This window comes from Mustela lutreola, chromosome 8, assembly GCF_030435805.1.
Source record: "Mustela lutreola isolate mMusLut2 chromosome 8, mMusLut2.pri, whole genome shotgun sequence".
Taxonomy (NCBI): domain Eukaryota; kingdom Metazoa; phylum Chordata; class Mammalia; order Carnivora; family Mustelidae; genus Mustela; species Mustela lutreola.
Window position 1 is genome coordinate 15,766,526 of NC_081297.1, and position 26,640 is coordinate 15,793,165.

General features: G+C 39.9%; 1 protein-coding gene across 5 annotated transcripts in view; it reads right to left on the bottom strand.

Moving 5' to 3' along the window:
- The window catches only part of MYO3A (myosin IIIA), a 241,796-nt gene that overhangs the window by 170,345 nt on the left and 44,811 nt on the right, over nt 1–26,640 (bottom strand). For 4 of the 5 annotated variants that reach the window (XM_059183893.1, XM_059183895.1, XM_059183894.1 and 1 more), the window contains exons 5-9: nt 25,463–25,567; nt 24,798–24,897; nt 8,237–8,313; nt 4,840–4,985; nt 2,262–2,327 (exon numbers count right to left, since the gene is read on the bottom strand). In XM_059183893.1, coding sequence (XP_059039876.1) covers nt 2,262–2,327; nt 4,840–4,985; nt 8,237–8,313; nt 24,798–24,897; nt 25,463–25,567 — 494 coding nt within the window. Of the gene's footprint in view, nt 1–2,261; nt 2,328–4,826; nt 4,986–8,236; nt 8,314–24,797; nt 24,898–25,462; nt 25,568–26,640 lie in introns of those variants that run through there. The other variant, XM_059183896.1, reaches the window with a different exon arrangement.

Genomic DNA, 26,640 nt, shown 5'->3' on the forward strand with positions numbered 1-26,640 from the left:
GTCTAGGTTGTAGCATGAGAAAGGATAAAGTTAGTGAGGACACTTGAAACAGCATCACAGGAGGGTCAGTTGAACAAGTGGGACATTGAATCAGCCATGACAGCTGTCTTCAAATATCTGGAAGAGAGATTAGACTAGTTTTCAGTGGTCACAAGAGACAAAGAACCCAGGATCGATTTGTGGAATTAGGAGAGAAAGAGATTTGAAGGCAGCATATGGAAGAACTTTTCAACAGGGAGGCTTCTTAAAGTCACAATGGGCTGCACTGGGTAGGATCACCTTGATTAGGGATGAGAACATCTTGATGGATGGCTACCCAGTGCACATGCTCGGGAAGGATTTATGCCCCGGATATGACTTGGACTGTGTCAACCTCCAGGACCCTTCCCACCCTGGGATTCAGAGGATCTGTGCTTGTGAAACAACTGATCAGTGCTGGGCTGGCACTTGGTGACATAGAAAAAAAAAAAGAAAGAAAAAAAAGAAAGAGGAAGAAGGAGCCATGCCTTGACTTGGGCCGTGGCATTTCTAATCTGTACCGTCACTCCTCCTGGGATGATGATTTGGTCATTTACCTTCCTGGGCTTAACCAGTAACATATTTCGCAAGGATGGTAAAATACACTAAGGAACCAGGATGATGATGTCTGAGCATTAAGAATAAGTGCTCTTCGTGATCATTTAGTTTAACAGAATGTATCCTTTTCTGACATCTGGAGCTCTTGGTCAATGGACTGAGTGTAGTCACATATGTGACTCTTTTCTCCAAGTAAAAGTGTATCAAAGAGCTGGTATGTACCAGGCACTCTGCAGGACGGAGGCGTTACAGGGACAAAAAAGGCATATCCGGTGCCCTGAAGTTCCTGTCTGGAAGAGAGGCTTCCAAACAGCTGTTCCTCATGGAAGAGGAGCAAAACGCAGCGAGAGCACACAGGGCCGAACGCTAACTAGCTGCCGGGAGGAAGTTGGGGAATGTTTCCTGGAGGTGAAACCGTGTGGAATGTGTCAAAGCCACAAGGTCCACTGAAGATCTGTGTGGAAGGACCGCAGACATGGGGCACGATTACGAATTGTCGGAGCCCTTCAAAGTTCTCAGTGATTCTCCTAGAAGACGCGTAAGGTCTGACTACACTTCCTCAAATCTTCTGTACTGCACGGTCCGTACTCAGTAACAGATGCTCATGTGAAAACTGGGGAACAAAATGTGACTCTCAGTCCCCAGGTTTTCATATCCCTTAACTCTAGGCCTTTTGTCTTTTCAGGAATAAGGGAATAAGCAGATACTCTTGGTAGAAACACTAATGACTCTATTACGGGTATGACTGGGTCCTCCACTTTCTTTGCCCTTTCTACATTTTCTAAGTAGTGTCCGACACCACATAATATTTTTTTTGGGGGGGGACTTTATTTATTTGAGAGACAGAGAGCATGAGCAGGGCGAACAGCAGAGAGAGAAGCAGACTCCCTGCTAAGCCGGGAGCCCAACCTGGGGCTTGATCCCAGGGTCCTAGGATCATGACCTGAGCCAAAGACAGACACTTAACCAACTGAGCCACCTAGATGCCCTGACACATGTAATCTTAATGTCCCCTGTCTCCCATTTACAACTTGGAGTCATTCCTTACCTTATTTGTCAATATTATTGTTGTTTATGGTGAGGATGTAATAAAATTGTGATAAGAGGTTTGTGGGGCAGATAGTCAGAAACTGTTGACCCATATCTTCCAGTCGATTGCCCAGAGGCACTGCCCTTGTGCTAAATATTTGTCAAATTAAAATGTTCACTGAATTTGAAATAATAAGCATTTTATCAAATAATTATCTGATTCAGTGACTGCAATGAAAATCCCGACTGTGAAGGGAATGAGTGATGCCGATAAACAAAGGGTTAAAAATAGTGGACTGAACCAAAGGTGGGTGAGTAGGTGGGAGTTGGGAGAGTGTGACTTCCAAAAAGCAGGTAGATGGAAGGTTGTGTTTATGGACCACGAAGCAACCTCAGAGGCATAGCTATCTGTAAGCACATGAACATGACCCTGAGATCATTATTTGAGCAATAATGGATTCACTGAATGTTCAGAAGACAGTACAAATGTTGGTTTTGTAGACAATAGTGGACACCCTCTGGGGCTGTTCCATAGATAAGAAATAAGGAGGAGATTCAGAAGTGTTGTAAAAGGCACATTTCCAAGTTCTAGCAGGATGGTATCTCTTGTTTTTTTTTTTTTTTTTTTTTTTAAAAAAGACTCTGTTGTTACTCACTTGCTAATGAAGTCATTGAATTCTGCTGACCATATCTCAGGCTGCCTTAGTTTGGGGGGTGGATTCCTGGAAAAAATAAGAACCAAGGTTGGATTGTGCACATTCGTTAGTCGGGGCAGAGTCAGAGCTGAACAGACTGGAGCATGAGTGTGATCGGGGGTTCTGCCAGGCATAAATCAAGCATGGCCACAATTTTCTGATTCAAAGACAGAGGATTAGTTATTAAGCATTCTTCGTATAAAATGACAGCTTCCTTGTTTCTCAGCGAGCACTTAATATATGACCCAATTTTTCTGATAATTTTTTTTCTTTTAAGGAATCTTTTCCCTTTTACCTGAGTGCCCTAGGGGGAAACATCTAAACTTGGCAAAATAGAAACAACGAATACTGGGGAATTTTTAAATTTTTATTATTTTATTTTAACTTGAGTCCTGCAGAAGTCTCTGAGGAGTGGCCAGGCCACACAGAGGTGACCTGAAAGGTGGATCATTTAGAGTACAAGGGACACTGTAGCAGACAAGAGCAGAGTAGAATGCCTTTAGTAGGAGTTGTTCTGTTGCTGCTGGAAACAAGGTTATAGAAGTAAGGAACTGGAAAGTATGATTAGCTGGAAAGCTCTGAATGCCACTTAAAATATTTCGTTATTAGTTGCCACTATTTTAAGGCCAAACAAATCTTGTTCTTCTTTGACATGTTCATGAATATGAAGGCACATCCCTTGGAAATGAGGCTGATCTAACTCCGTCATCAAGAAGCACTGATCAACCGTGATGACTGAATTTGCTGAAATACTGCTTTCCACTAATCCTAACAGCGCTTTGTTTTCATTAGTGGGATGGAAACGCTTTGTCTTCAGTTCTGCATTACTCCTTAAATAGCTTATAATGAAATTAGTGTACAGTTTATACAGGCTCATTAAAGAAAAGTGCAGCCACTCATCTACCCTAGATCATGCCTCGAGCTCATTGTACAAGTCTTAGAACTATCTGAAGACTGCTGATTTCCACATTAAAAGAAGTCATTCTCTTCCCCAAGAGTCTTGCTTTGCTTCTTGTCCTCCTGAAAATTTCCCAAGATTTACTGGCTTGCTTGTAACAACAAAGTTTTGATGATTTTAGAACATTCAGAATGGGCTAACTTTTTAGAGCCCTTTTTTTTTTTTTCTCATTATTTCTATAGCTCATGTTCTAAGACCTCCATGCTAGAGATATAATGGTGGCAGAAGTTGGAGGAAGTAAGTAAGAGGATGCAACTTCCAGAAACATCAGTGTTGTCATCCCTTGTCCATCCAAGGGTCATCACCAAGAATCACTGCATCCAGCTAACTCTGGTAGTTTAAACCATAAATAAAAGGGCTCAGGAAGTGTAGTGCTTCATGCCGACACTAAGAGTTAGGAAATGTATATATTTTTTTCTGTTTTCCTCATATTTAATGAAATGTCTTAGACTTGGCATAGGTTTTCTATTCTTTTTTGTAATCTTATTTCCCCACTTACCAACCAAACAGCATATTTTACAAATAACTAGACCTGGGATTTACTCATAAATTATTATGTAAAGGATGATAAAGTCATGATAATTTAGAACATAGATATCAGAAAGGAAGTTCAAAGATAAAGTGAAAAATGCATTCAAAATCTTTGGTCTTCTACTGATTTAAATACATGCCAAATATTCCAAATAGACCCCTTTTGACATGAATGTAACATACTGACATTATTTCTTTAGAACTGGAGAACTCTTCCCAGGGCTTTGAATATATGGTCCTAAGTGCTATAGGCATTAAGATGACAAAATTTGTTTGAAAAAAGTATATAACTTATCACCTCACCACTCCCCTGGGTGTGCATTCTACTAGGACTATGTACCAGGCATAATCCTTAAAACAGTCCTCAAAAGGGAACACATATATAATAAAAATAGGCAGTCTTTTCAAATCAGTGTTCTGAAATGTCTAGGAACTAACCAAAACATATATAAAATAACATTTAATTAGTAATAGGATAGACACAGGAACGTTTGTCAATATATCCACTGAAGGGAAAGGTCTACACAGAGAGGAAAGTGCTTTCATGACTCCAAAGGGATTATTCTAAATTTACTGTTTTATATGAATACACTCAAATATTAACATCTAAAGTCTTTGCTATTATATCAGTAAATTTTGTGTATTGTTTTATTAATGATATCATTTTAAACCTCCAAAGAAAAGTCTTAGCAAGTAGTTAAAAAAAATCACTGGATTGATAGAGCGAAGCAAAGCCAATCACTGTGGTACCGACAGTGGCCCTGGGCCTTACTGACAAATTTGGGAGTAGATAAAGAGTGGGAGGAACTGTTGCTCTCAGAGCTCAAATCCCTGCAAAAGGAAGACATACCAAGTATCTAGAGAAAGCTCTTACTTAGATCAGGGAAATGAAACCACTGAATACATACAGTATTTCAGAAGAGGCAGAAGATATCCCAGACCACTGTGCTCCCACTTTGCTAAAATACATTGACTATTTCCCTGATGAGCACCAGCTGAAGGGAGAAAGATAGGCTACAGACACCGTACCCCCCATGTTAGTCCTCTGACCTTGGAATTTTGAAGAGTGCCCTCATCGGATGCAGGTCGGCTAGCGGAGGCTCTCCATCCCCTAGCTCGATGGCCGTGATCCCCAGGGACCAGGTGTCACACCTGGCATCATAAGTGGTATCCAGTTGCTGTTCACATGCAATCACCTAGCAGAAAATGCAAAAAAAATAAATAAATAAACAAAAACAAAAACAACCAGGGTGAAGTTTGTGATTTTAGCAAACACTGTAGCAAAAGTAAGCATGAAAGTCCCAAGTTTTATATTAAACATTCATGTGACAAATATTTACAAGTTTTAGTCCTAATAGCCCCAAAGTGAAAACAAGCCAAATGTCCATCAACTGGTGGTAGGTAAACAAAATACTGTGCATATATACAATGGAATATTATTCAGCCATCAAAAGGAGCAAACCACTGATGTATGCTACAACATGTGTAAACACTAAGAGAAATAAGTCAGACACAAAGGCCACATATTGTTATGATTCCACTTACATGACACGTCCAGAAGAGGCAATTCCATAGACAAAAAGCAGATTAGTGGTTGTGTAGTGTAGGACAGCTTAGGAGAAAATGGGGAGTGACTGCTAATGAGTAAGGGGTTTCTTTTAGGGGGAAAGAAAATGCTCTAAAATTAGATTGTGATGATGGTTGCACAACCCTGTAAACATACAGTTAACAATCATTAAACTGTACGTATCAAATGAGTTAATTCTATGGTAGATGAATTTTATCTCTACAAAGCTGTTTAAAATAAAAAACACATTCAGATGAATTTTCTCTTCTTTTGGGTCTCTTGGTCTTCCTTAGCATAAAAACGTATTTTGCCCCACCAACTTTTGTTGTTGTTGTTATTTTATGATGTCATATATGTGGTCTAGGAATAGCTCGCCAAAGGCTTGGGTGAATTTATGCTCCAATTTGTCTAAAAAATCCTTAGCTTATGCTTTCCTAGTGTTATTGTAAATACTATTCCCCTTTTCTTGGCAAAGTATGGTGGCTTGTAAAAATGATAGGGTCACTTACCATGGTCACTCTTTCCCTAGTCCCTTTCATCCTAAAACATGCATGGACTTTGGTCTCGGAGGATGGCTTTATGTAACCAGCAAATGCTTCCTCTGAATTAGAATTTAATTTAAAAATGTCAGTAGAGAATTCCACTGTTCAACTGATAAATGAACAATATTGCCTCTGAGGCCCTAAAAACACTGAAATAATTCTATGCCATTAGTTATGGAGAATATATTTAATTTTATTTACTTAGCTGCTTTCTAATTCTATGAGATTGGTCATTAATAACATAGAGCTGGTGTATAACCCATGACTTCACGAGCTAGAGAGCTGATTATTCAAAATATATATACTTCAACAATTCTAGATAAGTGGAAATTTATTGAAATACTGCCAATCACTCATAAGTTGGGAAATGTTTATTGCAGAAGAATAACAATATGCACAAAATCTGGAACATGCACATATTTACACGACAGCTTAAAAAAGATCACAGTGAGGGCACCTGGGTGGCTCAGTGGATTAAAGCCTCTGTTTTCGTCTCAGATCATGATCTCAGGGTCCTAGGATCGAGCCTGTATTGGGCTCTCTGCTCAGCAGGGAGCTTCCTCCTCTCTCTCTCTCTCTCTCTGCCTGCCTCTCTGCCTACTTGTGATCTCTGTCTGTCAAAGAAATAAATAAAATCTTAAAAAAAAAAAAAAGATCACAGTGAACCTTTCTCTTTTAGGTAACATCCACTGGTTTGTTAAGCAGAAAAGTACTTTCAAACTGTGTTTGTGCTATTGGAAGCTTACTAATAATAAATAATGACTTATCAGTAAAATGACAGTCTGGTAATTGCATATTAAGGAGTGTCAATTTTAATTATTAACTCATTTAATACTCTGGTAATTAAATTTTAGATAGATAAAAATATTTTCTCTTACTTAGACAGTGGTTCCAAGATCCACTAATCAAAATTGCTTTCTTAACTAGAAGAAAACTTAAATACCAAAGTCTTTGTTACTATTACATGGAAAATACAAAGCTAGGTTATTGACTATTTAATATTAATCAAGTAATAACACAATTATTACATAGTATAGTATTTATATTATTGTTTTTCTACATTACTAAAATACATAATAAGCTATACTGTTTAATATTATCCCTATATTTTACTAATTTCCCATTTTAAAATTTTTTTCATAAGCTTTTAAAACACTACTAATATATCAGAACAAACTGAAGAAACTCTCACTTCACATCCTCTTACTCAATTTTGATTTTCTTTATATGACCACACTTCCTATTCCTATTCCAGGATGTACACCCTGTTTAAAAATTTTTGAATCCAGGGCACCTGGCTGGCTCAGTTTGTTAAGTGTCACCCTTCGTTTGGCTCAGGTCATGATCTCAGGGTCCCAGGATCAAGCCCTGTATAGGGCTCACTGCTCAGTGGGGAGACTGCTTCTCTCTCTCCCTCTGCCTGCCATTCCCCTGTTTGTGCTGCACTGTCTCTCTCTCTCTCTGTGTCAAATAAACAAAATCTTTAAAAAAAGTTTTTGAATCCACTGGAATTTTTAAGACTCTAAAGATAATGTAACCTTTCTCCATGTTTTATATTCCATTTACATTTCACTTTTTTGTAAGTACTAATTGAATTAATATTAAAATAGAAACAGCACACAATGGTTTAATCCCCAAACACATTTCATTCTAAGGCTTTGCAATATTAATGCAGTATTTGAACCACTTCCTGCCCTTGACTCCCTGGAAAATGGTAAATAAATAGCAGAACATTTCCCAGAGGTTGAAGAGAGAGCTTTCAAACATAAGTGTTCTTTATGGATAAACATAATTAAAAAGATTAAAGGCATTAAGAATGGCTGTGGAGAGAAGATGGGACTCTAGAAAACTTCTTCCCTCAGCAATTTTGGCAGTTCATCCACAACTTCCCAAAGGTAACAGTTTGAAAAGAGTCTATTTAAGCTCAATGTTGTCCCCAAGCAAGACAGGCCCAATGTAGGAACCTGTGATACAGGTTAGTCATCACAAATCTGATCTTAAAGGCTAGGAGTTTTCCTAATATTTCTACTATAATATTAATAATATGGATGCATGTTAAGCAATTAAATGCAAATTTAACTTAAAAATTTAAGGCTGCAAGCAGTTTCTCTTTACCTCATCTGATTCATTCATTCACTCCTTCATTTATTCATGTTCATTCATAGTCCATTTACCGAACACCTCCCATGTTCCTTCTCACACATGCAAAAGCCTTACATAAAAACAACTGACGTTTTCTTCTAGTACCTTCCGAAACACATATGGAGATAGAGTATGCATGAAAAGGAAAGTCAGAAAAGATCAAATATTACATCTGTCCCTCTCAAAACTATCTGACCTCAGGAGCCATCCAAAATGGCGTGCCTACGGAGGTGTTCCGACGGTGCTGAGTGCTGGTGAGCTGTGCAGACACACCTGAAAGAAAGACACAAGATTTCAATTCTTGCATTAATTACTCAGGCAAAGAGACTCCAACGGCAGTATATTTCTTTACAAACTACCATTAAAATTCTGTTCCTTTAAAGCTGCCATGGAACTTGAGTATTCTAAGTCAGGATTTCCTCATCGCCAAAATACAGAATGGTCCTCTAATCTTCTGTTTCTCATATCCAACATCTCTATCCTTAAAGCCCCATTTCAAGTTTTATTCCTCTATGCTGACAGCTGGTCCTGATCATACTAACCTTTATTTTTTGACCTCCTGTATTTGTAACTACCTGTTTATATTATGTAGTTTGGCATGTAATTGTTATTTGATAAGATTCCTCCCCCCCTCTCCTCCCTTTGCCCACTACCAAATTCTGGTGAGTTTGAGACTTTTTCTATGGTGGTATGCACATAGTGGGTTATTTGTGAATGTGAATAAAATTATTTTCCATCACATGATAAACTTTGGAAAAAATCACACCTATCTAGAAGTTTTAAATTAACGGTATCTATTTAATCCAACAACGGAAATACAATCAGTTCTATTCCTTTAGAGAAATTATAGAAGGAAGGACTACAATGAAGAGGTATAACCAAAAATTTCAATCATGTCATCCCACTAATTACACCTGGTTAGATATAATCATAATTGACCTTTAAGAAGATTAGAAGGAAAGTCTCTCCTTGCATTTCACATTCCTGTTCCTCATGCAGACAGCAGGCCTGGCCTGGTTACCTCTGGCCGTCCAGTGCTCTTCCCTTGACCTACTCTGAACTGGATGGGTTACACCCAAACCATGGGCTTCCCTTTCCTGGTTTCCCCGTTTTGAAGATTTTATTTATTTTAGAAAGAGAAAGAGTGAGAGCGAGAAAGGGGAGCGGCAGAGAGAGAGAATCTCAAGCAGATTCCATGCTGAGCCTAGAACCCAATGCAAGGCTTGATCTCACAACCCTGAGATCATGACCTGAGCTGAAACCAAGAGTCATGCGCTAAATGGACTAAGTAACCCAGGCATCCCCTGATTTCCCTGTTTTGAAAAGTGTCTCCCAGGTTGTCACATTTATTTTAGGCTCTGTCTATTTATCTTACAAGCCAAGTAAAGCAAAGACATTAATTAAGATTTAAATTTGGATACATTTGATTCTTCCAAGTTGGCATTTGACATTTATCATGAAACTCAAAGGCCATATTCAGCCAAAAGGGTATTTTGGTGGTGGAAATATGCTTAAATGTTGGTGGAATATACATGGGCGTAGGGGTAGGCAGTATGTTTCAGTGCCATATTAACTGCATCTCACAATGACCCAACCTACTTATTCCACCGATGTATAGTATAAATCCTGTCCCAAACAGAACTTTCATCTATGGCCTTCAAATTCGGTCTTTGAAAAAGTTAATCTTTCGACAGAAAAAAATATCCTCACTAAATAATTTTTCAAATTCAAGGGAGATGATCTAATCTGTGCATGAAGATTGTCTCTTAAATATTTTCTAACAGTCTCCCTGAAGAAAGAGCATCATTGCTTAACAGCATATTTCTCCAGAATACACCCCCTACCTCCACCTCTACTCCAGGCATTTTAACCTTTAGAAAAATTAAATTTAAATCTAAACATTTCATATTGTCTTTTTCTATAAATTAAAAGAAGTGATTAAGCTCAGATTTTATGAGACCATCAAAATATTGTAATTTATTTACATCAGTGGGAAAAGCACATGGATTTTTTTTTTTTTTTGAGATTTTATTTATTTGAGAGAGAGAGAGAAAGAGAGAGCAGTGCGAGGGGCAGAGTGAAAGGGACAAGCAAATGCCCTGCTGAGCATCGAGCCAGATGTATTCTGATCCTGGAACCCTGGGAACAGGACCAGAGCCGAAGTCAGATGCTTAACCAACTGAGCCCCCCGGGTGCCCTGCAAATGGATGTTAAAATCGATTCAATTTAAAACTGATTCTAAATTTACTGAGATTTATTCTAAGGTATCTATCTATCTAAATTTACATTTTACTTGATCCTGTTGCACATTTTTGTCTCAATTTCTTAAAGAAAGTTTAAAAATTCAAATGTCATTTAATTGAAATGTAAAGGGAAAGAAAAAAAAAAAACACCACAACCAAGTAATAAAAAAAAAATCAGAAGATTTGCTCCAGGCAGGAAAATGACCTTTTAGAGTAATCATGTGATATATTTATTCTCTTTTTGAATATGAAGAAAAGATTACATCACTAGGGTTGACATTTCTCAGCAAGCAGTCATGTCCTGGTGTCTGAATTTATAACCATGGATGTGTGGAAAGGACCTTCCTGCCACACTCCACAGGAAGTAAACACATGTGGAAAGATATTAGAAAAAGGTTTTTTAGGGTGTGATATGTGACCTAAGGTAGTCCATTCAGATTCTTTTTCTTGGAAATGTGAATCTTGAGTGGAGTGGACTCTTAGGGAGGAAGTAACTAGAGCAGAGTCATCCAATGGCAGGGCTCGAAGGTCCAAGTGACGCTGCCCCTGAGGACAAGGGCTGCCATGGCCCTTCCTAGGAGGCCAGATGGCCCAGCTTCTTCTCCCTTGACTTTGTAAGCCTGTCGGTGTTGTTTTCAGTATCCTTGCCTCAGCTGGTCAGAGTTAGTTTCTGTTGCTCACAAGCAAGGAACTCTAGCTAATATAAGACCCAAATGATTTTACACACAAAGGAGCAAATTAATAAGAGTAATAGTCAATAATAGGTTTACAAAGTCTACGAGTTATTAGGTTTTAGAAGTGATATTAGTCTCATAGTATTGATATGATATGATATGATATGATATGATTGATATGATATGATATATTACATTTATATGCTGCTATGAGACTAAAATTTTTCTAGGACAGCGTTTGGCCTCCAAACTCTTTAATCACACATCCCAAAGAAGAAGAAACTCATAAGCAAACATACAAATGTAGATATGGCTACAGATATTCTCCATATATTTACTATTATATTAACTTATGCATTCTGAAGCACATGAAGATAATTTTAAAGGATGAGATTAAATAATAACTGTATTATGACTGTGTCATAATTAGTATGGGTATTTTTTCTGCACCCCCATGATGTCTTGTAAGCATGCTGGCATTGACTCCCCCTTCAAAGACCACTGCTCAGAATGTGGGCTAATGAATTAGTGTCCTTGGGGTCTCACATATCATTAAGTGGCTTTTGGGATCCTGCACAAAGAATGTTTTACACCTGATTCCCATACAGGAAAAAGATACTGTAAAACCATAAATAAGAAAACTGTAGCCCAGAATGTGAAGAAGAAAAACAAAAAGTCTCAAGAAAGTGAAAAAGCAACAATGCCACTAGACTAAAAAACCTGTGGGTCGGGGCACCTGGGAGGCTCAATTGGTTAAGCATGTGCCTTCAGCTCAGGTCATGATCTTGGGGTTCTGGGACTGAGCCCTGCATCAGGCTCCCTGCCTAGCAGGGATTCTGCTTCTCCCTCTCCCTCTGTCCCTCCCCTTGCTTGTGTGCTTTCTCTCTCTCTCTCAAATATCTCTCTCAAAAAATAAATAAAATCTTAAAAGGGAAACTAACACTTGAGTCTGATAATATTGAATGATACTAACGTTAAAAATAAGAGAAGACCTTTGCCAAATTTCATGTGTGTGTTGAATGTTTTTGTAATCTTTCTTAAACCCCAACATCACTTTACCAACACAACCAAATAGCTTTGAAGCTAGAAGGCAACTTATCGGGTCATAAAGTCTAACGCGTTCGTTTTCAGCTTAGTAAACTTCAGCTGAAGAGAAAAGTAAGTTTCTTGAGGACAAATGGCATTTTTATTTGGTATGAATTCTCTCAAGAAAAGTAGCTAAGAAGGTAGAAAAATGCAAGATTCTATTAAAAACGACTGCCATAAATTACTTTAAAAGGCAACAGGAATCCAAATTATGAGTTCAGGAGGCCTAGGAAGTAAAGAAGATTAGGACAATCATCTTGTCCAGAGAGGAAATAATGGACTAAGTCACCAAAGTAAACAGTTATGTAAGCATCTCAAGGGATAAGATGCTAAAAGGTTGGAAAATTCCAGGCAGAAAGTTGGGATAGTGAGAGGCTATTGGAAGGAACAAGAGGCCAGAGGGAACTAGGGCTGAACAGAAAACAGGCTAGAAGAGAGAACAATGATCCATTGAAAGTCAAAGCCTCAGGAACATTAAAGAGGTGTATGTTAATGATTCTTAAGCCCTTTGCTTTGATTATATTGAAATTTTCATGCTGTTTTAGGCCCTTCCAACAAGGCTTCCTGGCTGTTTGATTACTGTACAGCGATCTCCGTTCCCTATTGTCTAAGTGTTTCTTCTAGGGAGAAAAAACATGTCAAGAGATCTCTGAGAGCCTTAGGGAGTCAGAAGAAACATGAAATATGTGGTTTCCAAAGTGGTTTCAACAGACCAGACAACTTCAGGAAACTTGATTTGCTATAACCATACAGCAAAACCCCTGACATCTAAAGAGGACAAAGGGAAGAGCATGGGATTTTGTTGTTGTTGCTAAAAATAAAATACTGCAGGAATGAGAATTGAAATTCTAAAAATATGGATATTTTTTCAACAAGAAGAGGCCTTCTAATTTATTATACCATTAAATATCCTCATTTTGTTGATAAAGTTAAGATAGAATGAAGATGAATCTAGGCATGGTATCTGCAGTGAGTATGAACCTTTAATAAATAAAGTGTAATAAATAAATGAATAAATAAATAAATAATATGTAGTAGGTGCGAACCCCTACTAAATGTAAACAGGCAAAAGGAACAAAATACAAACTAACCACATAGCAAATAAGCCTAGACCATATGCGTGTAGTGATAAGATTAGCACGGAGTAACAAGTTGTAAATTTTTTTTTGACTTGTGCGAAATATTGTAAACCAAGACATGTTTACGACGTGTGTATGTTTTTGGTGTGTAAGCGTAAGAAAAACAAGAGATGTACCGTGTTTATGAAGGAGACTTAGCACAGTATATAAAGAGGCATCGGGTTGGACTGAGACAAAGCGAGTTCCCTGTCGGGAGGACATCATCGCCGGTGCTACCGACGCCCTGACAGCTCCATCTGGCCAACCACTCGCTGGCTCTCAGTCCCAACTTCTGCGGTGACCTCTCTGTCTAGATTGTGAGGCGACATCTCCTTCTCCGGCGGGACCGTGATCAGACCGCGACAGCGGTGCGAACCTCGTCCCAATAAAGATCAAGTGAGTTACATCATATCCATCTCTCTATCTCTTCTTTACACGTGCGACCTCCTGGCGGGACGCAAGGGTTTTGCTCCCGTCAGTATCCAAATATTTGTCAACCATTACTCCGGATGTTTCTGTGACGTATGTTCTGGATGAAATTAACTGTGAATTAAGCAGATTATCCTCCATACCATGGATAAACCTCGGTCAGTAAGTGAAGGGCCTTAACAGAACAGAGACTGACCTCTACTGGATAAGAAGGACTTCTGCCAGCAGCCTACCTTTGGACTCAAATTGTAACTTTTCCCTGGGTCTTCAGCCTGCCAGCTTGACATCACATTTTGGAGTCACCAAGCTTTCACAGTCACATGAACAATTTCCTTAATATAAGTCAGTCTCCTCTCCACCCTTCACCCCCACCCACCATAGTTTGTTGATTCTGTTTCCCTGGAGCACTCTGGCTGATACAGATTTTGGTACGGAAAATAGTTCTTAGAGGAACAGAATCTTAAAGATGAGTCTGGGATATGATGTGGTGATAGAGGTACACAAAATACCAGCACTGGATACTTCTAATCAAACACTTACAAGAGGCATGGTTCAGGGTGGTATTGCTGGGCATTTTGACAAAGTAATGAATATAATGGCATTGGCTGGTTTCTACTAATGTCGCTGGATAAAGTGAGGAGAAAAAAGAAAAAAGAAGACTCAGAGATTCAAATTCCCAGCTCCAGTGCTGCATAACGACCTGAAAACTTCTATGTCTGCCCTGAAAGAGACCCTTCTCTCCAGTTGATAAAGAGTTGAGATTAGTGAAAGCCAAACCTAGAATCTCCTTATTAAGGGTGGGGGATGATGGAGGAAGGAATTACTTGGATCAGGCTGAACTTCCTGATAGACCCACTAAGCAGAGACTTTGCATTTAATATTGCAGCTTAGAAAGTCAGAAAGTGTTGGCTGGTTGGCTCGGACATGGACGAAAAAGTTAACCTAGTAAATGATCTTGAAATGCCAGAACCATACTGGTTTACTCTAGAGGAAGAGATTCAAAGACTTAGGAAGACTGGAATGTTAAGAGTGGATTCTTCACTTCAGACCTACTTACCCAACAAGGGAGCATCCAGAGGATGCCTTTCAACATAACTGTGAGAAACCCATTTTTGAGGGGAGCCCCAGCATCCTTGAGAGCTCTATTACCACTCTTCCGTGTAGGCTAAAAACTTACATTAGGAGCTGCTGCCACTGAATTAGGAAAGCTAAGTGCAGTGGGAGTAATTGGATCATAGAGTGGCAGGGGCCAGCTGGTGGTCCTCAGTGGCCAAGCACAAGGTGGGCACAGTTACCATAATGGTTGCAGGGCCAAAGCAGTCACCAGAAGTCTCTGAATTGCAGAGACCTGTGCTGTTGCCTAGTTGACCTTGCTGTTACGTAAAGTGAAATAGATGGGAAGCCTACTAAATTTGTTAATCCGAACAAGCAAAATAGTTCTATGTTAAATGAACAAAGGTCTCACTTGAATCATCAAAACAGTCGTGGCCCTCCATCAGTCCCCAAATTTGAGCTGGTTTACAGACCCAGAACCTCTTGAAGGGGAGGTCACCCCTTGAGACAGGGACCCAAGTATATTGCCGAAAATGTACACTGTTAAACTGCCTCCTAGCCTTCTCCAAAGGGACCAATGGCCTTTTACCAGGGTGTCTGTGCGCTGGGGAAAAGGAAATAATCAGACTTTTGCAGGATTTCTAGAGACTAGATCTGAATTGACACCAGTTCCAGGAGACCCCAAATATCACTGTGCTCTACCAGTCAGAGTAGGGACTTAACAGAGGTCAGGTGAGCAACGAGGTTCCACTCAGATCCATCTCATGGTAGGCTCAGGCTTCTGTTTTGTCATTGTTAGTTCAGGAGAGTGGGGTAAGTCAATGACTCTTTATGATTTTGGGGGTCACAAACTGCTTAGTGAGTTTTGTGAAAGCTTTATACTTTCTCATTAGGAAATTCATATTCACATAATGTTTTGCATATAAGGGATATCAAAACCTCCTGGCATTCTTATACTTAATATACTCAATGACGTTCAAGGTTATCTCCAGCTTTAGCTTTTAGCAAGTCTAGAGATGACACAAGGTAAGTGACTCTGTGCAACCACTACTCCTATCCATACTAATGTGATTTCCCTTGGAAATCTGTCCTCTCTCCAGTCTACCTGGCACTGGATCTTTCCCTTTTTTTAATACTCTGCTCACATTGTGTAATGGAGATTGTGTAGTACTTTCTCTAAAGACATCAAGATTACCCTGCTCACTGCCAACTCCTTGGCTTTGAACAAATAAACCGTGCACTTTGAGCTGTGCTTTTGATTCCATATGACTTTGTGCATGTATACAGATGCATAACATTGAACCTGTTACAGAGAGTTGAGTACAGTCGACCCTTGAATAATGTGGGGCCTAGGATTGCCAACCCCCACACACAGTCAAAAATATGCATATAACTTTTGACTCACCAAAAACTTAACTGCTAATAGCCTGCTGTTGACCTGAAAACTTACCAATAACATAAACAGTCAATTGCCACATATTTTGTATGTCATATATGTTATATACTGTCTTTGTATGACAGAGTAAGCTGGAGAAAGGAAATGTTATTAAGACAATCACAGGGGTGCCTGGCTGGCTCACTTGGTTAAGTGACTGACTCTTGGTTTTAGCTCAGGTCATGATCACAGGGTCTTAGGATCGAGCCCCATGTCAGCTCTGCACTGAGCGTGGAGCCTGATGGAAATTCTCTCTCTCCTTCTCCCTCTGCTCCTCCTGCTTGTGCTCTTTCTCAAAGAAATAAATAAAATATTTTTTAAAAAGAAGAGAAATACAATCACATTACTATACTGGATTACAAATAACACATGTATAAGTGGATCCATACGTTCAAACCTGTGCTGCTCAAGGGTCAACTGTGCTGTTCAAGGGTCACCTGTCTATAGAATACTCCTTAAGTATGGTGCACTATGACCACTGATCCCTTCTTATCTTATTTTTTCATTCCTTTTATTCCCATTTACCTCTCCCATTGTCCTGTCATCTGTTCCCATTTCCTTAAAGCTTTTCAGGAATTGGAATTTTAGAATTACAGATTAAGATCATATAATTTTAGTCTGAAACAATTATTTTATAGTAATAAAAACTGGGGCTGCCTGTATGGCTGTTGGTTAAGTATCAGACTCTTGATTTCTGCTCAGGTCATGATTTCAGGGTTGTGAGGTCAAGCCCCAAGTCAGGCATGCCCAGCTTATGGTGCTCCCTCTCCTGCTCCCTCTGCCCCTCCCCTCTGTCTCAAAAGAAGAAATAAAGAAAAAAAGAAAGAAAGAAAAGGAGAGAGAGAGAGAAAGGACAGAGGAAGGGAGGGAGGGATGGGTGATTCTTAAAAAAATATAAGAAAAGTCCTCTTTGATTCACCTAAAGTCATCAGACTTTACTATTACTACAAGAGAGGCATACCTGATACTCGTATTAAAATGTCTACAGCTGCATTGAGGTAAGTAGATTGTTTTATGTTGGGTAAGTCCCTAGATATAAAGTTTTCTCTGTTACCAAATAAAAACTCTTTCAAAACATCGGAAATTTATTCTTGATTTCATAACAGAATTTTTTTGTATACTTCATGTAATTTAACTTCAACAATTAAAAACTAAAATTTTGACCATCTCTTGGAATATAGGGCCCTGCACATCCATAAGAAAACAAGTTATCTAGAATATTTAGAAAATATCTTTGTCTTTCCTTTTCCATAACCCTCTTTTAAAAAAATCTTTCTTTTTTCACAGCTACTTGCAAAATAGGATGGCTCAGGGAGGCTTGCTTGTGCCATGTCAGCCCACTCCCTGGTCATGATTAACTGAATCAAAGGAGAGTACCTGACCCAGCTTGTCCAGCTGAGCTCCTTCTTCTACTTCAAACTCCTTTTGCTTGGGGTGCTAAAAATCCAGGCCAGGTTAGCTATTGCCATTGGACCCAGAGGCCACAGAGGCTGAGAAGGCTGAGACTACTCTTTCAAGTAGCCTTGATGGGCAACATGAAAACTCCAGAGGCTGGTCTGGAGACACCCAGAGAGAACAGAGAGAAGAGATTTGGTTTCTCCAGTGAGAAAGCAAGAGACAGCAAGTGGTTGTGGTTCTTGCTTTCCATTCTTCTGTCGGTTCCAATCCTCTGAGCCCTGTTCTTCCTATCTTGTCCTTTGTGTCTTACTTTTGGGGAGCTCGTTTGGTTTTTCTGTCCCTACAACTACAAGACCCTTGACTGACACATATAACATTACCTATGATGTTAAATAACTTAATTCAGCTTTGGAAAATGTTCAGTTTGGAATACGTAAGCCTATAGGTTCAGCTGGAACCACAAAGCCATAAAACAAATAGCCCATTTAGTCATGGTTCTGCCGTAGATAACGAAGGAATTACAAATGTCATTTCCTTCAAATAAAGGTCACCTCCCCAAAGTACAAAAATAAATTCTAGCTGAGTGAAATATTGGGTTTTTGTATAAGAATGAAAATTCTAAAGCTCTGCCAACTTTAAAAAATGGTTCTTTTCCCTCATTTTTCCCATTATTTCTTCCTATAAAGCACTAAATCTCACATTTTCAAGATTCATAACACCCAGCTACCAATACACACACATATATATACACACATAGACATATATATATAATATCTTTAGACATATATATAAACATCTTTCTACTTCAATAGTAAATCTCCAACTCTATTCCATAGTTTGAAAAGGTTTTTGATATAATTTCAACCTTAGAGAAAAGTTAGCCAGAGAGGTACAAATAACTTCTTTCCTTTGCCACTGAAAAGTAAGTAGGCCACAGGATGTCCCTTTACCCCCCATAGACTTTAGTGTGTGACAGCTGCAAACAAGGACATTCCCCTACATACCAACTGTATGACTAACAAAGTCAGGAGATGAGCACTGATATATTTCTACCATCTAATCTACAGACCCTATTCAAAATTCATCAGTTGTTCCACATGCGTCTGTTTTTACAACAAAAGGATCCAATCCAGGATCATGTTTCACATTTAGCTACCATGTGCATTTAGCTTCCTTTGATGTGGAGGAGTTCTTTAATCTGTCCTTGAATTGTATGACTGTGACACTTTGCAGAATGTTCCTGAATTTCGATTTATCCGATATTCCCTCATGAGTGTATTTCTGGTGGCAATATCATGGAAGTGACACTGAGGTCATCCTATTGCATCCTAGCAGATGGGAGGTGACTGTCACTTGCCCCATTCCTGGCTGTGTTCATGCTGATCAACTGATTAAGTTTTGTCCTGTAAAGTTTCTTTCTTTCTTTCTTTCTCTCTCTTTCTTTCACCCTGCGTCCTTCCCTCCCTTCCTTTCTTTTTAAGATTTTACTTACTTCTTTGACAGAGAGAGTACACACACAAGCAGAGGGAGCAGCAGGCAGAGAGCCTGACGTGGGGCTGGATCCCAGGACCCTGGGATCATGACCTGAGCTGCAGGCAAATGCTTAACCGTCTGAGCCACCACGTGCCCCTTCTGTGAAGTTTCTGGTTTTCTTTTGTAATTATGTATTTTTTGAAATATTATAAGACTATGTAAATAGCCTATTTCTAGTCAAAACTTAACACACTAGTTTAGGACCCACTGAAGTTTGGGGATGAATTAATTATTACTGTGATGATTGCCAAATGATAATTTAAAAAACTTCATTATTCCTTCCGTGTTTATTAGTTGGCATTCTTCTGCAAGGATAAGTTTCTTTCCATTCATTTATTTATAGATATAAGTATGCAGTTATGGATTAATAGATATCTGTTTTATTCAATGGGTGACCATCATTACTATCATTACTCTTTTGCGGCTCAAATTTTCCCAGATTTGCTCAGTGAGAATTCCTTTAATTTGGCTTCATGTCCTTTTGATATGTCTCCATCATTCTTTTAATATTTCCTTTTTTTCAGCACATTAAGTTCCAGGTTCATCCTGTTCCTATCCTGTCATAATAGCCAAGAATCCTGGCTTCCTCTTGGTTAAGAATTATATTTAAAAAAACAAGAGCTAGGTGCTTGATGGCTTTGCTCTTAGGGCATCAATGTTAGCTAGTCCTCTTAGTGGAAAGAGCTAAATAATATGTACACATGCACCCATACATGCCCATCCTGCACACACATGCTATCATATTTATTTTTATATTTATTTTTTATTTGTCTCTGTATTTTGAAAGCCATGAGTTCACACTGATACCTGTGATTCCAAGCCCTAACATCCCTGGGGATTCAGTTTTCTTCCTTTCCATATTTGTAATTCTTTTCTACAACATTAAGAAACCTGGCTCCCCTTGTTCTTATTATATTTCCTGATGGTATTAATTCCCCTTCATGTAACAATCTCTTGTCTCCATCTTGACCCCCTACACAGATATCCTTCATATCTAGCTTCGGCTCTGACAGCCTGATGTGGGGTCATCACCATCTCTCCAGACAGATGCTCTCCTGGCCCCACGTGGGGGCTCAACACTCCATGCCAAGCACGGCTACCACCCCCCGCCCGGCATGGATGCCTTTCTCATCCCCTTCAGGCCCAAACCACATGGTGAGCTCACCCCACGCTCCTCTGCGTGCTCACCACCACCCTCCCCCAACTCTTTTATTCTGAATTGTTTGGGAAGAATGGAAGGAACTTCACAGTTTTTAAGTTCAGGTACGACTGCCTCACTGGATGCTAGAAGTGGGTTATTAATAAATAAATCACAACTTCACTTTGACCTACATTACTCATGGGGGATTTGGTCTAAAATTGGGCATGTGGGTAATAAGAGATTTAAAGTCATAAAATATTCTGTCATAAGAACAGTGTCTAAATAAATCACATGAAGTACATTCTGTACTTTTGTATTGAAATGTTAACTATCCTATTAGAAATGAAGTTCCCCAGAGAGAAATCATTGAAATGAGAACTGGGAACTGCCCTTCAAATTCAGTCTCTCTTTCATTTTCCAGTCCAGATAAGGACTGCTTTTCCAGACATCAGTCTATTTGCCTAAAGGGGTTAGCCTCTTGGGAGGTCATATTATTTATTGATTGATTACATACCAGTGACTGCTAATGTATTTCATTAATAAACATTTACAAGCTCCCTTGTCTTTTTACTTTCTGAGGTGTCTGGGGGATTTCTATAAAAACATATCCATTGAGCAACAACAAAAAAGGTTTCTTAAAGGCTGTATTCATAAGGAGCATTAGTCAACTGAATCGTACTTTTAATATAATTAAGTAGCTTAATATAATACTTAAAACAATACCAAATTTATTCTAGCAAAGGACTACTTTTTATTTTTGAAACAGAAAGAAGCTATTTGGGGAACTCATATTTTCAATATTTAGCAATTATTTTAAAAAAATTTAGTTACTATTTATCAAGTACGTACTGAGTACACAGCACTGAGCTAGGTATTAAGGGAGAACTCGAATTCATGATAATGGTAATAGCTCAAGTTTTTACAACGATAAAATGTCAATAATTATACTAAGTAGTTTACCCGGATCATGCAATTTACTTTTCACAGCAATCAACCATCTGAGGTAGAGAATATTCTTTTTCCTATTTATAGATGAGCATTTTGAGATCCTGTGGAAAATTCTGCCTCTCCTTCATTCATTCATTTGAAAGTATTTACTGAACACTTTCAAGGTGTTGGGACCATGTTTGGCTCTGGGGACCAAGTGCTAGACCAGAGTCCATGGCACCATGAAGCCTACAGCTTAGCAGGGAAGGTGGTCACATTAAACATATGAGTACAATCAAGTGTGACAACTGTTGGCTAAACAGAGTGTGGAGTGTTTGGGGTACTCCGCCAGGCAAACAGAAGTCAGCTGGGTGTAGGGGTGAAGGGAGGTGTTTCTAGGCAAGGAACCCATCATGTCTGTAACCAGTCACAACACTTAATAACACTGCACTACAACACCCAGAGCAACTGGAGTTTCTTCCATTTGCCTCTGCTGTGGCCTCTCTTTATGCCTCTACCTGCTGGCAGGGAGGGCAGGAAACCTTAGTCAGATCTAATAAACCTATAAAGTCCTTTCAGACAGAATCCAGTCTCCCTTGGATAAAACTGTCTGGTCTACCTCTCTGATGGCATCGCTACTCCTTCCTCCCTCCTGAAGATGGGACTGTGTGCACAGGATGAGGAAGGGTCCTTGGGTGTGGACGGTCACTAGCCATGGGGACCAAATACCCGTGTGTCTGCCCAGCTGTCAGGTGCCCTACTGGCCTCCCTCGCTGATGCTGGCATCAGCTGAGCTTGTGGTCCACTCTCTGCATGTAGGCGGGGCTCCCTGGGCCTCCCTGGCAGACTCAGGCTCACTCACAGGCTTCAGGGGTAGCTGAGAACACTTCGCGGTCTGGCTATGCCTGCTGTTCAGACCAGCCCAGGCGATCTGCTCTGCGCCTCACTGCCCACGCTGAGCGACCCCTCTAGGAACTTCCCAGATCCTCAGTGACTTTTGGGCTTCTGGACACTAAGGGAAGGGTTTGGGGAAGCTCAACGTGAGCACTTCTACTAAACCACTTTACAGGTCCAGGTGTAAATGACAAGGACATTGCTGGCTCCAGTCTGCAGTGTCCTCTCTGGAACGTGGATGACAATGGTGGGGAGTGTGTGGGTGAGAACCTCTTCCTGCCCTTGCTGTCAGCTTCACTTTTATAAATCTCATCTCACTCTCCTGCCTCTTTCTCTGTTTCATCTTTCCACAATCTCCCTAGAACTGGAAAGGGTTCCCCTCTTCTTTCTGTTCTCGCTTGGGTGGAACACTTTGGGGTATCCCTGACAATTTCCCCTGTATGCTAAAGACAAGACAAAACAATTCAGACAGACTTTTCTCAAGAGTTAGCCGGGTCTTGATACTCAGACAATCATAAGGCAAAGGCCTATGCAAGGGCTGGTGGAAGGCAATGACCAGAATACTGAGCAAGACCGGGCCAGGATCAGCTACACTTTCCAAAAGGGTCTCCCCAGGTTACAGTGCAGAGAATGGACTGGAGGGAAGGGAGAAAGACTGGACGTTGGGCATTTAGGGAAGTAAAGCGGAGGAGGTCAGGTAGGAGATGATGGCCAGGACTAGAGAGAAGCCAGAGGAGTGGAGTCTGGGGACACATGTAATAGACAGACAGAGCTTTGGACTAGTTGTAGATGTGGGAGGCGAAGAGGAAAGAAGACTCAAATGAGCCTAAGATTTCTGACTTAAGCCACGAAACTAGACTGGTGACTTTTTCGAAGAGAAGAAACTCCATATATGAAGCAGATTTCTGGGGATGGCTGAGGTGGTGGAGCTCCACTGGGACATTCCAAGGACTGGCAGCATCTGGGCACAGTCCTTTGGGAGCCAATAACGAGCTCACTGTTGATTTTGTGAGGTGAGAAATGCAAATAAAAGGTATCCTAAAATGCTTTACTCCTAGCTGCAGCCTTCCCTGAACCTTTGATTTCAACGTTACATGAGGACATCGGTTTTCAGCGTAATTCTGCCGGTTGTGGCTTATCACATCTGGCCCCTTCTGCCCTTGAGGAGTTTCACTAGGCTTGCAACTCCTCCCGCACCAGGTTTTAATTCCTTTGGAAATCAACCAATGGTTTTAGGCAAGCTGAATCCAAGTCCTGTTACCGCGGAGAATAGAAATATAAGCATTATCTTATCTGCAAATAATAGCATTTTCATATTTGGTGCGGTGAACACATGGAATAGGTGACTGGCCCTCTTTTCTAACTGTTGCTGAAAATAAAGTCTGTAACTCCGTTCATCCAGAACCAAAGCCCTCCCTGTGTTAGTTTCCCAACTTACAATTATTTACAAAGGTATCACATAAAAGGTCACATTATTAATTATTTAGGTATATGATTTTAATCTCGGCTACTTTGGAGGGTGTCCCAAGGAGGTGCATTTCTCAAAGCTACTTGGTTTACCAGGTTTTCTTGCATGACTGAAGAGAATGACCCTTCCTATGAAGCAAGGTAAAGCGTTTTGTTGTTCTTTTCCACTTCGGGCACAAGTTGCTGTTAGTATCCTAACCCAGCCAGACTGTTCAAACACACAGCTCTGAGCTCAACCAGCAACGTAGACTAGCTGCATCCCATTGGATTCCTACACCCAAAGCATTAGGTCTACAAAATAGAATAAGACGAAACGCTACTTCTGAAAGACCTTGTCTGTCTACATTTCTAAGTATTTTTATCAAAGGAAAAGGACCTAATAGATAATGAAAATCCTATGAGATAATCACAAAATGGGAGGAATATCAAGAGTAAAGAAGCACCAAGAGGAACACCTTCCCCAGTCAGAGTAAGGGAAAGGTGACTGAAGGCCACTCAACACAGAGATGTTCTAGAATCATGCGGCCCACCGTCTTGGGAGCAGTGCGCTCACAGGAATCCAATGGGAGGAGTTGTGGAAGGACACGGTCACATCACTAAGTAACCACCCAGATGAACAGGGGACAACTGATGTGTTTGTCCTTCGGCTATGACACAGAAACCCATCTGGCTTAGTAAATACGGAAATGTATTTTCCCATGTGACAAAAGGTCCAGAGTTAGGGCAGGTGCCAGAATCTGTTGATTCGGTGGCTCAATTCTACCATGGAGGACCCTTGTTCTTCCTGCCTCTCAGCTCTGCCTCTCCCAGGACAGCTGTCCTCTCGGGACGGAGCAGCTCAGGACGGAACAAGATGGATGGAGCAAGATGGCCGCAGCACGTTCACGTGTGGCAGCAAGACAGACAAGAACCGAGAAAGAAAGAGACCACCTCTCCCCGTGCCTCCTTAGGATGGAAACAATTTTCCTAGAGACCTTTGAAGGTTACCCCTCTTGCCTCAAAATGTTGCATTTGGACCCATGCCCATTTGTAAAGCACCTAATAAGGGCCATGGACTACCACACAGACCTAGTGTAATCATTTGGGGGGCTGTCGATTTTAGACCATTGACCACGCTGAATGCTACTGTGGTATTACGGTTACAGGCACAAGCCCGCTGGCTTGAAGAGTCACCCTTTCTTCTGGGAATCTCTCACTGACCAAATTCACAAAAAAATCTCTGCACTTTCCTACCCCAGTGAGATACTGTTTTTTTCTCCACTTTCAATGCCTAGAAAGCGAGGCTCATGGAAAATGACCAAATCTTTATTGTAACTACTCAATTTTACAGAAAACTCACCCATTTTCAGCCACACTTACCAAAGTCTACGAGTTTGACTCCACCTTCAGTGGTCAACAGAATGTTATTTCCTTTGACATCACGGTGGATGGTTTTGTTGTTATGCAAATGCTGAAGTCCCTAAGGGGTGGGAAAAATAAGACTTTTAAAGAAAGCATCAAACAACATTTTTCAGAGGGTGGCATTTGTGCAAAATCAATCGGAAATACATGTCAAAATTAACACTCAGTCTTAAAATGTTTCGCAATGAATAAGTCAAATCAAACTACCTCATTTCTGCTGTGGAGTTTATAAAAATTCATAAACTAGAGCACCCTCTTCCTTAACTCTTATCAAACACTTCATTAAAAATGTGTTGATCTCAATAAACAAAACATTCTGTATATTTATTTTTAAATAATGGCAAATAAAAACCAATTAGTAAAAAATACCCAGTATCTGCCTTCATCACAATCACTCTTGGAAGTATAGGCAGGCCATCAGAATTCAGGGTTCTGCTAACATGTAAGGAGGGCAGGTTTCTAATAAAACAAGGAAGTAGTAATGCCAAACATTTCAGATTCTGCCCATACTCTTGCATCAATCAATACTAATGCAGTGATATTTTTCTAAAATTAGGATCCACGTTTTTTATTGAACGAAGACTGCCTCATAATTAATGTATGACCAATTTAAATTGCCTTACCAATAGAGCTTCATGTAAAATATAGGCAATTATGGGTTCACTCATTCTTTGGCCCCTCTTCAGAAATCCCTTCACAAGATCAGCTACTGATCCTCCATTGCACAGCTATAAAGGAATATTCCAAGATATTAAAATGGATATGACATTTTAAGTACTTGCTCTAAAAGGTTTTCTGAAAACATTGTTTTGAAACTGTCTCTATGTTTTGTTTCAAATGATTACTCTCATCATCTTTATGGCTTCAAAAATGAACGTGTAAATTGTACTAATGTGCAATTAATTATTAGAAAACAGTTTTCATGTGAGTTACTTTTTAGAGAAGCCCTGGGCTTGATTTTTAAATTCAAGGAGAATAATTATGATTCCACAAATTAGTCCCCAATTTTAGGATCTAGGGCTTTAATAAAAAGGTAGTTTTGATTTCTGATTGTTTCATTAATAGTGCAAAAAGACCTCAATACAAGGCTATATACTATTTTGTATATACATTCATTAAAAACATGACCCCCTTTATGGCAAAATTTCAGAATGCATTAAAATAAGGACTACAAATAACATTTGAGGTAACTGTTTTAAATTCCATGCTTCTCAGGCTCTTTAGTTTCCTCCCACCCCACCCCACAAAAGTAGGAGAATCTAAGTGAAAAAACAAAAGGGAAGACCACAGTAAAGGATTTTTCATATGAAGGTTCTCCATAGCTAGGTACACAGAAAACTTTCAAAAGACCTTCAGATTTGCAGAACAGAGAAGCACCAGTATTAGTCCTGTAATACAAGAGGGGCGAAAATTAGCTAAATGATCCCAGTGAAGCTTGGACCCCATTGAGTACTTGATCTTTTAATCTCTGACCCTTTAGCCTCTACCTTCTGCCATGATTCTCCTCTGGGGCTCTGGTCCATGGTCTGACCCTGACCTTTCATCCACCTCTCCTGCCTGCCTTTGTTACCCACCAGTGCCTGGGAGCTAAAAGCCATAATTTCCCTGACTCTCTAACCTAAATAGAGGCAGAGAAAATAGGTCAGAGGACATCGTAAACCCCTGGCATCCTAGTTTGAAATACTGAACACATTTTCTCCCCAACTTTTTCATAACATGGTAATTCGATTTTATTGGATGCCCGACACTTCTGATACATTATGGATTAGGTATTCATAGTTCAGATGTGTTGAATGCATAC